The sequence below is a fragment of the Orycteropus afer genome, unplaced genomic scaffold (assembly GCF_000298275.1).
Source record: "Orycteropus afer afer isolate SDZICR_OR568_19922 unplaced genomic scaffold, OryAfe1.0 scaffold00175, whole genome shotgun sequence".
Classification (NCBI taxonomy): Eukaryota; Metazoa; Chordata; class Mammalia; order Tubulidentata; family Orycteropodidae; genus Orycteropus; species Orycteropus afer.
Window position 1 is genome coordinate 4039700 of NW_006921762.1, and position 16579 is coordinate 4056278.

The following is a 16579-nucleotide window of genomic DNA, read 5'->3' on the forward strand; positions in this document are numbered from 1 at the left end:
TGTATAATTCATAGGGTTTTCAATGCCTGCCATCTGGATGTCACAGACTATGTCCTCAACTACTAGGTGAAAGGTTGGTGAGGTTGGTGGTTCAAACCCACCCAGAGGTGCTTTGGAAGATAGGCCTGGTGATCTGCTTCTGACAAGTCACAGCCTTGAAAACCCTATGGAGCAGTCCTACTCTGCATACATGAGGTCACCATGAGTCAGAGCTGACTGGATGGCAACTAACAAGTAACAAAAACATCTTACGGAAGTAGATTGCAAGGCCTTTCTTCTGGGTGCCACTGGGTGGATTTGAACTGACAACCTTTTGCTTAGTGGAAGATCCATGTCTCAAGCATCTGTGGTCTTGGTATTCGTTGGAGATCTCCATGTGTTTTAAGAATCTGTGGTCTCATTGTTCCTTGGAGATTTCCATGTATCTAGGCATCAATCTCCCCCTGGGTCTAGGAGATTCTTAGTGCAGGGACACCTGATACAAAGGTTGTGCTCCACTCCTGGTTCTTCTTTCTGGTGGTAGTCAAGTTCTCTGCCTGCTTCTCTCTCCTTCTATCTTTTGTAAGATAAAAAGTGATGCAAGGAAATTCCCCTTACATTGAGGAAGACTGGGACCTGAGTAAGGAGGGTGTTGCTTCCTACCTAAATCCCCTTACAACATATTGGCTGGTTACTTCAGATTATATAATGGAGGATGATTACATCATTACATAACTGCCAAACCATAAAGACCCATGGCCCAGCCAAGTTGACACACTTTATTTGGGGACACAATTCAATCCACAACACCAATGAACAGCCTTTACCTTGTTCTGATCATATGAAAATTACACACTGTAGAATCTATCATTTGATTCAATCCACAAAGGAAATATAGTTCAATGTCATTAACAATTTATTACTTGAAAGAAACTTTGTAAATGAAACAGCCAAATAGATTTTTTTAAAGTTTGTTTTACTTGCTTCCTTCTCTTCTTTTGAGTTATATTCCTTAGCCACTCTTTCTCAAATCCTATGTGAGCATCTTTTTTTTTTTTTTTTTTTAAACTTTCCTTTTTATTATACTGGATTATAGCTTCAAATATTTTTTTCATAGGATGTATATGTACACATCCATTCATTTTGTGTTCATAGTTGATTTTCTTTGTTTAGAACTGGAAGACATTACCCCTCTGTCTTCCATATTCCTGATGTAAGTCTGATTTTAGTTTTGTAAGTGATTTTTTTCTCATTGGAGAATTTTAAGATTTTCTCCTTAGAATTCTGAAATTTCAAAATGATCATTTAGATGTGATTCTTTTTTAAAGTCATCTCACTCAACACTAACTGGGGCCTTTATGATCTGAAGATTTCCATTCCTTCCATTATTTCTTTGATTATTTTTCCTCTCCACTCTTTTTGTGTTCTCCTTCTGACACCCTTTTAAACAGATTTTTGAAAATCTGAACCCAGTCCCTTTTTCTCATACTTTTCATCTCTTTACTCTTTACAGCAAGAATCCCTTAGGTTGATCTTCTGGTTTACTAATTCAGTCTTTAGCTCTGTTCATTCTGCTATTCAGCTCATCTATTAAATTGTCTTCAAAAAATTGTGACCATCATCTTTTGATCTCCAATAATCGTGATTGTTCTTTTTTTCTTTTTTGGTAGTAACTTGTTCATTTTTTTTTTTAATGAAAGTGGCATTCTCTTTTTGGTATTTTGTTTGTTTGCTTTTATTATAAAATACACATAACATAGCATTTCCCATGATAGCCATTTTAAAGGATTTAATTTAGTGTCATTATAGTACATTCACTTCTACCTACTTCCAGAAGTTTTTCATCACCCCAAATGGAAATCTTGTACTCATTAAGCATTCACTCCTCATCCTCCTCTTTCCTCAGTTGGTTATATTCTCTTGGATCTCTTTATTTTAAATTTCTTTGTTTCATGTGTCAATTCTGCTTTATTAGGATAATTCTTCTGTTTGCTTTGATTGGTTCCTCTCTTTCATACTGTTTTTTCTTTTTTCCCTTCCCCCCCATTTTTGGTGATTTTTGGTTATATTTTTATATTTGTAGATGAAAGTCTACAATGAACAATATTAATAGCCAAAGGGTATTTCCTCAGTCCAAGTGAGACTCCTGATTTTTAACCTGACAATGAATTTAAGTTATAATTACAAAAGATGTGGAAAGAATGATTGTGTGTATATACATAAGTCAGCGATGGGCTTATGTCTTCTGATTGGGATTTTTGTTGTTGTTGTTAAGTCTGTGAGTTGCCTTAGGGCCTTAGCCAAGAAAGATAGGCTCTTTCCTTTTTATTTATTTTAATTTTTGGTGAAAATATACACATCCAACATACCCCCATTCAACAATTCTTACATGAACAGATTAATGTCACTGGTTACATTCTTCATATTGTGTCACCATTCTCACTACCTTTACCCACATTGTTTTACCACCATTAACTTTTACTGTCTTCTCTTCTGCCCTTGAGTTACTGCTGTCAATTTGATCTCACACGGATAATTCTTCAAAAGATGTCAAATTTCAAGGCTGATGTTCTTTACTAATTGAGTTAAATTGTTTTGTTTACAGATGACTTCATGGGACAGTTTTGGCTCAAGGTTTAAAGATTATATCAGGACAATAGACTTGGGGGTTCTCCTAGTCTCAATTCAGTGAGTCTGGTTTCCACAGGAATTTGATCTTCTATTCTGTATTGCTCCTTTCTTATTGAAGTTAGGAATGGAAAAGAGGTAGTAAATATACCTATCTTAATCCCTTTTCATCTCCAGAATACATAAAATGATATACTGTTAAATACCTTTAGCATTTAAGATTTCCTTTTATAAGAAAGTTTAGGAAGACATCTGACATCTTTTGTGATATACTTATATGATTGTTGTTGTTGTTGTTGTGTTTGCCATCGAGTCAGATCCAAATCATAACGACCCCTCCTTGGGTTTCTGAGGTGGTATAGCTGCAGAAGTAGATTGTCCAACCTTCCTTCTGAGGAGTGGTTGGTGGGTTTGAACTGCCAGCCTTCTGGTTAGCAGCCAAATGCCTTAGGCACTACGCCACCAGAGCTTCCATACTTATATGTTAAGTTGTGATATTCTTATAAGAAATATTATCTAGATTCATTAAAGGAATATTGATTATTGGAGCAATATTAATATGTGACAGGATTCTACCCTGTTGATTTACTTTGAATAACAGATAGATAAAAATAATTAAAAGAACTACTGAAAGTCTAGTTTGATTTATATTAGAAAGATCATACACAAAATTATTCAGAAAAGGAATGATTTCATAGGAGAAAAGAAAATCAAGAGACAATTGGGGGTGAGTTAAGAATCTGTTTTGAGGAGTTTAGGCCAGGCCACAGAGAATTTGGGGGCAGTTGCTCTGATGCGTAAGAAATTAAATGAATCCCCCTTGGGCAATTTTTTAGGATTCTTCAGTAAAGATTTAAATACCTTTTTGATTTGTGTTTAGATATGTGACTGGTGTTTATTTTGAAAGTGGCATAGTTTGAGAAACTGGTGGTGGCAGCTCCCCTTTAGAGAGGTCACATCTATGTCTAGGCCTTCATGAGTACACTTTATTGGCAGGAGTCAGTTTTATGCTGTCTTGGTAATGCTGTCCTACAGCAGTCTTACAGTGTTGCTCAAAGTACAGTTTGGTATGAGGGGGATTAGCTGCTATCTGTGCTCCCATGCCAGCAGGTCTGAATCACAGTATATCGAAGCCATGGACAGGTTAATCATTTTTCATCATTCAAATATTTATTCAGTGTTATTAAGTGAGAAAAAAAATAATAAAAATTACATACCAATTCTTATATTCAAAATGAGTGATTTGTTTCATGGGGTTTTCCTAAACAAATATCTTTCTGGGAGAGTTATTAAACTTCTGTAACTTTAGATAATAAACCAGTTGCTCTCTCTTACTAGCAGTAGGCCATACATTATTCAGATACAGAATTTCATTTATTTGCACTTGACAACCCAGGTTTTTGGTCCCATGCTGATTGGTGTGGCCAAAGGCAAGCTCTAGAAAGACTCAAAGCTAGAGAGTAAGCCTCGTTAGGAATAGGTTTTCAACAAATATTTGTTATATGATTGAACAGAGACTGGTTAGCCCTGGAGTGAAGCTTTTTCTTCAGTTATGTAAGGAATTCTGTCTCTGTAGGAAGCCTGACTAATTGATGCCAAATTTTCTCATCATTCACTTGTTTTGTGCTCCTGAATGACTAGCTCCCCACACAGCTAATTCATCTATCTCATCTGTCTATGAGAATACTCCTTCTTGCACCGTGCAGCACACACTAGTCTTTTCTACAAACTATTAGGCACAGTAGTCATGCGAGCCACTGACTACACAACTTTCATTGTAATTTGGGTCTGAGTGTAAGGCGAGTAGCAGAATTGGCTCAGAGGGAAGAATTGAGCCAAATATCTCCCCCAAATCATAAATGAAATGAGATTGCCTCTACCATACTTCTATTTTTCTCAAATTTTTAAACAAGAAATATACTTGGTATAATAGGAAATTAATGTTTTCTTTAATTTTTTACAGAAATTGTATGACATTTTGGAAACCAACAGGCGAGATGCCATGAAAGAACTAGGTAGGTAGTTTGAATACCTGGTATCTCCAGATCACATCTTATTGTCCTATCGTTTAACCAAAAGAAGACAACTTCATTCTTTTATTTGCTTTCATTCATTAATTTTTTCATTCAACAAGCATTTATTGTACATATGATGGTCTAGGTATGGGAAAGCAAAGATGGATGGACCTGAACCCTTAGATAGTGCAGAGATGGTGGAGGGTTTGAGCATATTAATAGATAATTGCAGAAAGTTAGGAGTCCTCTTAGTTACTATGGGAGCATAGGGAAAAGAATATGGAGGAGTGTGGAGGGTGTATTAAGGTGGCAAGGTCAGAGGCCTTAAGGTTGTAAGAATTCTTCTGTTTGCTTTGTTTGGTTCCTCTCTTTCATACTGTTCCCCTCCCCCCAATTTTTGGTGATTTTGGTTATATTTTTATATTTGTAGATGAAAGTCTACAATGAACAATATTAATAGCCAAAGGGTATTTTCTCAGTCCAAGTGAGACTCCTGATTTTTAACCTGACACCCAAAGATCTTGGAAAAAAACTTTCTTTTGCATGGATTCTCAGGGATGTGAGGTTGCAAGAGATGCCATGGCTTGAGACTCTATAGTCACTCTTTACTTGAGTACTTGCTATACTTGAAGCACACAGCAAGAGACCTAGGACTTTATGTTGAGCTTCTCGGGTCTGTTTTTCTTATGAAAGATTTGTTGGCCAGGCTTTTGATGTGTATTAAAGTATCCAGTAAAAGGCATAGCAGAGGGTGGTGTTGTTGTTGTTGTTATGTGCTGTCAAGTCGGACCCAACTCATAGCGACCCCTCCTTGGGTTTCCGAGGCGGTATCACCATGGAAATAGATTACCCTTCCTTCTGAGGAGTATCTGGTGGGTTTGAACCACCAGCCTTCTGGTTAGCAGTCAAGTACCTTAGGCATTACGCTATAGGGTAGGCTCTCAATAAACGGAAGTTATTATTAAAAAAATAAAGTAAAATCACTTTGTATTCATAACCACAGTGTAAGATGCCATATAGATGCCATATGTAAGTATAGAGATCAAACTTCCCAAATCAGAATACTCTAATGAATGAAAGTGTAAGTTTGGAGACCATGGATCAGGATATTATCTCAGAAAATCCAAGACCTTTTGGTATTGTTTACATTTTGGCAGATTTTTATTTCTATGCTTTTAAAGATTAGGGGCCCAGGAACTGTTACCTTATAATATGTTTTGATCAGTATGGAATATTACAAAATTTTCTTGATTCAGACCTGTGAAAGGATTTCCATAGTGGAGATATGTGGAAGATTCCATGGAAGTAAAGCAGAGGGAATGATTACTTCTTCCTTGGTAAGGGAAGCCAGTTTTCAAAGGTTTCATCCATAAAAACCAAAAAATACCAAAGCCAAACCCACTGCCATCGAGTTCATTCTGACTCATAGCAACCCCCATTGGGTTTCCAAGGCAGTAAAGCTTTACAGAGGTAGAGTGCCCAGTCTTCCTTTCACTGAGTGGCTAGTGGGTGTGAACTGCCAACCTTCTGGTTAGCAGTGAAATGCCTTAGTCACTGCACCGTAATTGTAGTTCTACTGGCCTCACAAGTTTTGTGTGAAACTAGCATAAAAGGGTGCTTGTGCAAATAGTTTGGAAATTCAAAAACATTATACAGGTTTTATTATGATTATGCCATCAGTTGTTTACCAGTGGCTTTATTTGCTTCAGGACACATAGAGCATGAGGGGCGTGATGTTGTCATCGCTTTGAAGTCTAAGCAAGCAATCCAGAATGTGATTTGTAAAGCTCAGAAAAACCTTACCTTCCTTTGGTCAAGAGGTATTATTGATAAACATGAAGGCATCGAAATAAATAAGGTAATAAAGCAACTGCCTATATCACTGTATCTGCAATCCAATCTCTTCATGCCATCAACTTAATACCCAGCCTGGATTGTTACCTTAGTAGTCGTAAGGCATGACAAATATTGGAAAAAGAGTGATTAGCCGCAGGTGTTAAACCCTGTAACTGCCTGAAGCTTTTATTAATGCCAGTGGAAATTTTTTAAATTACCTGGTCCACTCTATTAGTCAAAACTAGATGTTGCGAGTAATATGATTTCTCTGTGGTGTCCGTCTATGGGAGAATAGAGCTATTTTACAGTGTTCTGTAAGTTACACGTCTACACATATCGTATATATAATTTTGTCTTTTACTTTTTCACTTATCACTTTGAAGGCTTTGTAAGACTCAACTGATTATTTGATATTAGTTAAAATAAATGAAGAATAGCCTTTATGAGGAGAGGGACTTAATTTTTCCTATCGCGTTCTTTAGAAAGGTATTGGGTGAATCAATTATTTAGTAAGCACTTATTGAATGCCTACGAACTGCTGAATTTCAGCAAAAGAAATATAGTTATCAATCCCAGGTCATAAGGGGCTTGCAAAATATATTTAATAGTTACTACAGGCCATGGGCTCTGAGAGGGGCTTGGGATACATAGGGTGTACAACACTGACCCTAAAATCCACAGGCTCTTCCTCATTCTTTCATTCAGTCATTTATTCCTCTAACTTAAAAAAAAAAAATTACATACTATGAAAGAGGAGACAGAGAAGTGAAAGTATTGTTACTACCATGTATTGAGTTCCATAATGGAGATGTGTAGGAGAAGCCATGGGAACAAAGCAGAGACAGTGATTAGTCTTTCTTGGCTGATGGGGGAAGCCAGACAAGGCTTCCCAGAGTCCACAAGGCTAGAACTATCCTCCCAGATTAGAAGGATTTCTAGAAACAAATCATACCCATGATAAAAAAAAAGAGAGAGAGAGAAAGAGAGAGAGAGAGAGAGAAAAAAAACATGGCATTAAATCATTTAGTAATCAATTGTGCAGTTTAGATAATTTGAGATTAAGAAAAAGTAGAATGCAGTGTTAACTGGATTATAAAAATGATAGACTCCAATTGTTGAATGGAAAACATTTGCTCTATAAACTTTCACTCAAATAACAATAATAATAAACAAAAAGACTCAGCTTGAATTAATATACTAAGGAAAATAGTAAGAAGGGGAGAATTAAGACAAAAAGGTTTGATTATTTAAATGCGGTATGAGAAGCTGTTAGGTCAAAATTAAGGTTAAAACTGCAGAACAGTAGACTCTCTTAAAAAACCAAAGGCAAATCTGATCACCATCTTTTAAAATATTTTGAACTTTAATATTTTATTGGTAGACTTTAATTTTTAGAACAGTTTTAGATTCACAGAAAAAAATTGGACAGCACAGAGAGTTCTCTTATACCCCCCCACAGATGCACAGTGTCCTCTATTCTTGACACCTTACATTACAATTGCATATTTGTTGTAACTAATGAACCAATATTGATACATTATTATTATTAACTAAAGTCCATAGTTTATTCAAATTTATTTAGTTTTTGCCTAATGCCCATTTTCTGTTCCTGGATCTGATCAACGTTATTTTGATTGTTCGTAGGTACTTCTTAAAAAAATAAAAGCACTGAATAATTTTCCAGTGGCAATCCCACCTCCTACTCCTGACAAATATCTTCATAACATCATTTGGCTGGAAAATAAAGAGATTCTCACTGATTTTTTCAAGGTAAAGCTTTTGTTTTCTATTCTTTCCATTCCTTCATGCAAGATGAACAGAAAACCATTTGCAAAGCACGAATTCTGTACTAGTCAACAGAATAAACCAAAAGAGAGGCCCAGAATCTCCTTTACTCTCCATACCTATGCAGAGCTGTTAGACTTTCTCTACCCCTTATGAATATCACTCAGCCTTTAAAGTGCCCTTTCCTTACTATGGAGACCCTGGGTGGTACAAATGGTTAAAACACTCAACTGTTAACCAAAACATTGTTGGTTCAAGTCCACCCAGTGGTGCCTTGGAAGAAAGCCCTGACAATCTACTGGAAAAAAAAAATCAGCCATTGAAAACACTGTGGAGCACAGTTTTACTGTGACACACATGAGGTCACCATGAGTTGGAGTTGACCCAATAAGAAATGGTAGTTATTTCTTAATATGAATGGTTCTTGATAGCCATTTGTAAGGAAAATAAATAAATAAATGGCGTGGTTTTTGAACACCTTTATGCAATGTCGGCTACTGAGGGCCTCAGGAAAGACCTGTTGACAGCAGGTTTCTGGATGTCCTGTATCTGCATTTTGATAAACATAGGGACCCTGCAGTCTCAATCCTCATAGCAGACAAGATGAATGGCATGAGGAGATGTCTCCCTGGGAAGATGGTCATTCATCTAGGCCACAAAACAACAGAAAATTTAACTTGATGCTGACCAACCTCCAACACCATCTTCCCTACAGATAAATTTTGACAATCTTGTGGAATGGCTCAAATATGGCTATACATGATTATTAAAGGTTTTTAAATCTGCAGCACAATATAAGATACTAAAAAGCAAAACATATGGCATTATGGTGTTTGATCTCCTCTAACTTCAGGGGCAGGAGAGAGAGAGAGAATCACCATCAACATCAGCCCAAGACCGATTCCCATGAGGTATAGATCAGATATATGTACTCTGTTGAAATTTTTTACCAATTCTGACACCAGTCATCCCTCCCACAGTACTCTCTACTTCTCTCCTGGGTTTGATAATTTGTTGCAATGGCCACACAGGACTCACAGTTATGGGGTTTATTAGAATACAGGTACAACTTGGGGTCAGCATCAATAGATTACAACTCTACATCAGGAAGCATGTAGGCTTCCTCAGTGCAGGACATTTCTCTCAACTTCTCTTGGTCAGGCAAGGTTCCCCTTGGCTGCCTGAAGACAAGCTCCCCTCAGCCCCCTGAGGACAGGCTGTCCTCTTGGCCCTCTCAGGACAGGCCTCTTCTCTCAACCCTTGTTCCCTCAGCCCTCAGCCTGGCTTCTGCCTGGCTTCTGCCCTGCTTTGGCAAAGCTTTTTAGCTCTGCCAATAAGTGCCTAGAGGCACACTACTCTGCCAGCAAACTTCCTGCACAAAGGTGTTTGGCTTTTTGTTCTGTGTCAGTGTGCCCACTATAGTCGCCTCACTCCATAGGCTGGGAAGCCCAGTGCACTATCTTGTGCCAGTCTCCTGGTTCTGCTAATACTGGTTCTCTGCCATTGGACTCTGCCATGCTTGACACCACTTCTCTCAGTCTTTCATCTTCTCTGGTGTTACAGCTCTGTCTTCTGAGTCTAAGAGGTTCTCAGCAAAGGGACCTTGGGTCTAAAGGACACACTCCACTCCTCTCTCTTCTTTCTTGATGGTAGTGAGGTCCCATCTTCCCATCTCTGGGATGGCTTATTTTAAGCCCAGCAGGATGGAAAAACTGACCAATTTCCTTGTTAGGGTTCCATACAACTTATTTGCATTGTCCCACTCCCACAGAGTTCCATGCAGCTTATTTGCATTATTACCATGCTTTCCATTCCCTTTGGTGGGACACAAGAACCTTATTTACGTAGTTCCACCCACTCATTGTATAGGTGTCACAAAGACTATGACTGTTAGTTGTTAGGTGCTGTTGAGTCAGCTCTGAGTCATAGTGACCCTATGTACAACAGAATGAAACACTGCCCGATCCTGTGTCAGCTTCACAATCCCTGCTAGACCTGTGCCCATCATTGCAGCCACTGAGTCAATTCACCTCATGAGGGCTGTGGTAGTTCAGTTTGCGTGTCAACTTGACTGGGCCTGGTTGAGTGGCTGGGCAGCTAGATGTAGTGTTCTCCATGATGAGATTGGTAATTAACTCTTGGTGGAATCTACTGTGAGCAGCTCGAGTAGCTGCCTTAGGGAATGTGGTCTACTTCCTGTATATAAGCAGAAGCCTTGGGAAATGGCATGTTGGGACCTTGCATGTAGCCATGTCATTGTTCAGCAGCCTGCCATGCTCTGCCAACCTGGGGACTTACAATGGACTTGAATTAATGGCCTGCCATGTGGTTTGGTAACATTGGGACTGTGCCTTTTTACTTGTCAACTTTGGGCTTGGCAGCCTCAGCAGCCAGCAGCTGTCTGAGCGAAGAAAAGCCTCTGTCTTCAGTGGGCCGAGAGCTGGAGGCAGAGCTGAAGCCCAAGGTTGAGGGGCTTTCACCCAGCCCCTAGAGCTTGGCACTTTGAACTTGGACTTAAAGCCTCCAAATTGTAAGAAAAAAACTCCTGTTTGTTGAGGCTATCCCATTTGTGGTGTATTCTTGTCAGAGTGGCACTAGGTAGCCAGAACAAGGGCCTTCCCCTTTTTCCCTGACCCTCCACTTTACCAAGCATGATATCTTTCTCCAGGGAATGGTCCCTTCTGACAACATGACCAAAGTAGGTGAGACAAAGTCTGGCCATTTTCACTTCCAAGGAACATTCAGGCTGCACTTCCTCCAGGACAGATTTGTTAGTTCTTCTGGCAGTCCATGGTACTTTCAGCATTCTTCCCCAACTCAGAAGCATTAGCTCTTCTTCCTTATTCATTGTCCAGCTTTCACATGCGTATGAGGCTATAGAAAACACCATGGCTTGGGTTAGGCTCACCTTAGTCTTCAAAGAGACATCTTTGCTCTCCAGCACTTTAAAGAGGTCCTTTGCAGCAGATTTGCCCAGTACAATGTGTCATCTGATTTCTTGACTGTTACTTCCATTGGTGTTGATCATGGAACCAAGTAATATGAAATCTTTACAACTTCAATCTTTTCTCCATTTATCGTGATGCTGCTTATTGGTCCAGTTATGAGGATTTTCGTATTCTGTATGTTGAGGTGTAATCCATACCACAGACAGTAGTCTTTAATCTTCATCAGTTAAGTGCTTCAAGTCATCTTCACTTTCAGCAAGCAGGGTTGTGTCATCTGCATATCACAGGTTGTTAATGAGTCTTCCTCCAATCCTGATACCACACTCATCTTCATATAGTCCAAACTGTAAGAGAATAAACTCCTGTTTGTTGAGGCCATCCCATTTGTGGTATATAGTCCAGCTTCTCTGATTATTTGCTCAGCAAACAGATTGAATAAGTATGGTGAAAGGATACAGCCCTGATGTACTCCCTTCCTGATTTTAAACCATGCAGTGTCCCCTTGTTCTGTTTGATTGACAGGCTCCTGGTCTGTGTACAGGTTACTCATGAGCCCAATTAAGTGTTCTGGAATTCTCATTCTTCTCAATGTTATGCATAATTTGTTATGATCCACACAATCAAATGCTTTTGCATAGTCAATAAAACACAAGTAAACATCTTTCTGGTATTCTTTGCTTTCAGCTAAGATTTATCTGACACCAGCAATGCTATCCCTTATTCCATGTGCTCTTTTGAATCCAGCCTGCATTTCTGGAAGTTCTCTGTCACTATTCTACTGCAACTGATTTTGAATTGTCTTCAGTAAGATTTTAACTTGTGTGCAATATTAATGATATTGTTTGATAATTTCCACATTCTGTGGGATCACCTTTCTTTGGAATGGGTACAAATACGGATCTCTTCCAGTCAGTTGGCCAGGTGGCTGCCTTCCAAATTTCTCAACATCGATTAGTGAGTGCCTCCAGTGTGGCATCTGTTGCAACATCTCAATGGGTATTCTGTCAATTCCTGTAGCTTTATTTCTCATCAATTCTTTCAGTGAAGCTTTGACTTCTTCCTTCAGTACCATTGGTTCTTGATCATATGCCACCTCCTGAAACAGATGAACTTCGACTAATTCTTTTTGGTACAGTGACTCTGTCTATTCCTTCCATTCTCTTTTGATGTTTCCTGCATCATTCAGTATTTTGCCCATAGAATCTTTCAACATTGTAACTCAAGGCTTAAAATTTTTATTCAGTTCTTTCAGCTTGAGAAATGCTGAATGTTTTCTTCCCTTTTGGTTTTCTAGCTTCAGGGTTTTGCACATTTCATTATAATAATTGGTTTTGTCTGCTCAAACTGCTCTTTGAAATCTTCTGTTCAGTTCTTTTATCTTGTCATTTCTTCCATTTGCTTTGTTGTTGTTATGTGCCATCAAGTCAGACCCGACTCATAGCCACCCCCCCTTGGGTTTCCAAGGCAGTATCACTACGGAAGTAGATTGCCCCATCTTCCTTCCGAGGAGTAGCTGATTGGTTTAAACTGCCAGCCTTCTGGTTAGCAGTCAAGTGCTTTAGGCACTATGCTACCAGAGCTCCTGTAAACATTTACTGATGATTAAATTAATTACTGTACTAGGCACTAATCACAAGGTCTACAAAAAGTTTATTTAAGGAGTCCTAGTGACACAATAGTTAAGTGCTTGGCTGCTAACCCAAAAGTTGGTAGTTCCAGTCCACTCAGTGGATCTCTGCAGATCCACCCAGTGATCTGCTCCCATAAAGATGATCAAAACCAAACCTATTGCTATGGAGTCAATTCTGACTCATAGTGACCCCATAGGACAGAGTGGAACTGCCCCATAGGGTTCCCAAGGCTGTGAATCTTTATGGAAACAGACTGCTACATCTTTTACCACAGAGCTTGTGGGTTCAAACTGCTGACCTTTTGTCTCATAGCCAAATGCTTTAGCCACTGTGCCACCAGGGCTTCTTCCATAAAGATTATAGCCTAGAAAGCCTTATGGGGCAGTTTTACTCTATCACATGGGTCACTATGAGTAAAAAATGGGCTCAAATGTCACCTAACAGCAATAGTTTATTTGCTTCTCCCTTTCTTTCTAAAAGTTGATATGGTGTGTCAGCAGATTATAGTTCATTAATAAACAAAATATACTATAGTTTTTGCTTTTATGTTACTTGAAAACCATTTTTAGCTTTTAAATCTTCTTTCCATTAGAAAAGTAGACTTCAGAGTTTTTAAGTTGACTCTCCTTTTCTTTCTTATCTTTTAGAAAAAAGCCAAACTTGCATGTTTTGATTATGGAGATATCATATACAAAGAAGGAGAAATGCCTCAAGGAATCTACTTAATTATTTCAGGAATGGCAATTGTAAGGGACTCTTTTTTTTTAATGAAAACATATTTTGGAATATGTAATTGTAACACAGGGGAAGTTTTAAGAATCAAGAAAATTTCAAAATTTTTAACTTTTCCAAATGGCTGAAACCATTTCTGCTCAGAGTGAACACTACAGCTGAGGGATAATGATAATAGCCAACATCTAAAAGCTTCACATTTTATAAAATGCTTCAGACATGACTTAGTTCTCACAACAATTCTGAGTGGAAATGTTATTTTTCATGATCCAGACAAAGCAACCAATAATTGGAGTGGTTCTATTACTCGCTTAAAGGAAATGAGAGTTTCAGGAATAAGAGAGTGGGCCACAAAGTTAGATACTCAGGGACGTAGAGTAGGATGAGGATTGAAAATACAACTTTTGAGCTGATCAAGGGGAAGCTTCTGGTGGTGAGTGAAAGAGACAGAGCAAAAGAGAGAGAGAAAAAAAAAAAGGGGAGAGAGAGCTATTGCAGTAGAATGACAGGGACAAAAATTCTTTAGTATCTGAACTTTGGCAGCTAAATACATTGGTGACTCTCACCTATGACCTTCAAAATTCCTAGATCCTAGAAGATAAGTCATAACTCTTATTATAGGTCAAATAATAAATGATATATTTGACTTTCCATTTTTGGAATGGGTATTGCAGACCTTAAAAATATAAAAATTGATCATGGAAATAAATTATTATAACAAATATATTAAAATACTAAGTAACAAGGAAGTGGGTGGTGCAGGCTATTTATGATTGTCTGCTAACCATAACATTGGCACCCAGTGGAGTCAAGGAAGAATTCCTGGTGATCTTCTTCCATAAAGATTATAGTCAAGAAAAGCCCATGGGGCAGTTCTACCTTGTAACATGTAGTGTTGCCATGATTTGGGGGCAATACTACTTACAGATACTAAGTAACACACATATTGAAAAAGAAAAATACCAATTGCCATCAAGTCAACCTTGACTAATGATGACCCCACCTCCTGGAGAACCCCATGTGTGTCAGAGTAGACCAGTGCACCATGGGATTTCAGTGGATAATTTTTTGGAAGTGGATTGCCATGCCTTTCTCTAGCACTGTTCTAAGCACTTTTTATTCATTCATTCACTCATTTACTCAGCAAATATTCACTTTGTTCCTACCATGCAGCCAGCATTATTCATTCTAGGCCTAGGACTGACAAAGCAGACAAAAATTCTTGTCTTCCTGGAGCTTACATTCTAGTGGAGAGATGGAGGGAGATGGGCAGAGAATGAATAAAATAAATAAATAAAATATATAACATGCCAGAGGATGTAGAAAGAGATGAGAAGGCTAAAGGCAACATGTTTGACATTTAAGCCTTATAACAACTCTGCCTTTCACATAAGAAAACTGATGTGCAGAGAAATTAATTCACTTGCTCAAGGGCATATAATAGGAGGCCAAGAAGGGTTTTGAACCCATGTTGTCTGCCTCCAGTATCAAGGTGCTTGGCCATTATGCTATATTGCTTCTCCTGTTTAGAATCATAATAAGAATATACAGCTACCAAGCCAAAAAAACTCACTACTGTCAAGCCAGATCTGACTCACAGCAACCCCTCCTTGGGTTTCCGAGACGGTATGACTACGAAAGCAGATTGCCCAACCTTCCTTCCGAGGAGTGGCTGGTGGGTCTGAACTGCCAGCCTTCTGGTTAGCAGTCCATAGTGCCTTAGGCACTATGGCACCAGTATTTATTAACTATATCAAATCAAACACTTAAAAAAAAAAAGGCTGTAACATACACGTTCTTTTGGAGGAATTTTTATGCACTGGTTGGCATAGCTAAGGCTTCTTAAAATATAAGTCCAATGGTATTTGGGCTGAAGATGTATTCACTTTTTGTTACTGCCAAAATAAATTACCACAGATTTAGCAGCTTTGATTTCTGATTTCACAGTCAGAAGTTGATTGGTTTTTCTGCTTGAGTCTCACCAGCTGATATCAAAGTGTTGGTACTGCTCTGTCTGAATCCAGTTCCTTGATGCTTGGTATGGCTTGAATTGTGTCCCTCTAAAATATGTGTCTACCAGCCACTCCTCGGAAGGAAGGTTGGGCAATCCTACTTCCGTAGTGATACTGCCTTGGAAACCCAAGGAGGGGTCGCTATGAGTCGGGGCCGACTCGACGGCAAATAACAACAACAAAATATGTGTTGGAATCCTCACCTCTGTACCTGTGACTGTAATCCCATTAGGGAATAGAGTCCTCTTTGTTATATTAATGAGGCCACATCAGTGTAGGGTGTGTCCTAAACCTAATCACTCTGAGTGATATAAAGATGAGCATGGGCATAGAGAAGTGAGCACAACCCGGGAAAGACAGATATCACGTGAGGATCACCAAGGAACACTGGGGCCACAGACTCTGAGACAAGGACCTTTCCCTAGAGCTCACAGAAAGAGAGCCTTTCCCTAGAGCTGGTGCCCAGAATTCAGACTTCTAGCCTCCTAAACGGTGAGGAAATACATTTCTGTTCTTTAAAGCCCCTCACTTGTGGCATATTGCTTATGACAGCACTAAGAAACTCGGACCCTGCTCTAGGACAGTGTGGTAGTTAAGTTTGTGTGTCAACCTGGTTGAGTGGCTGGGCAGCTGGATGTAGTATTCCCTGTGATGAGACTGGTAATCAGCTCCATGATGGAATTTTTGTGAGCAGCTGAATAGCTGCCTTTTGGTATGTGGTCCACTTCCTGTATATAAGAAACAGCTTTGAGAATGGTTTCTAGCATATGGCACACTTGAACCCTGCGTGTAGCTGTGTCATTGTTCAACAGCCTGCCATGCTTTGCCGACCTTGGGACTTCCAGTGACTTGAATTAATGGCCTGCCGTGTGGTTTGGTAACATCAGGACTATGCCCTTTTACTTGTCAACCTTGGATTTGTCAGCCTCAACAGTCAGGAGTTGTCTGAGTGAAGAAAAGCATCTAGCTTCAGTGGGCCCCAGGGTTACAGGTGAGGAGAGACAACTCAGGGA

At 39.0% G+C, this 16579-nt stretch overlaps 1 protein-coding gene across 1 annotated transcript in view; it reads left to right on the forward strand.

The window, feature by feature from the left end:
* Positions 1-16579, forward strand: part of SLC9C2 (solute carrier family 9 member C2 (putative)) — a 132460-nt gene that overhangs the window by 84276 nt on the left and 31605 nt on the right. Inside the window, exons 18-21 of the mRNA XM_007947130.1 lie at positions 4571-4622; positions 6332-6480; positions 8103-8228; positions 13470-13568. Coding sequence (XP_007945321.1) covers positions 4571-4622; positions 6332-6480; positions 8103-8228; positions 13470-13568 — 426 coding nt within the window. The remainder of the gene's footprint in view (positions 1-4570; positions 4623-6331; positions 6481-8102; positions 8229-13469; positions 13569-16579) is intronic.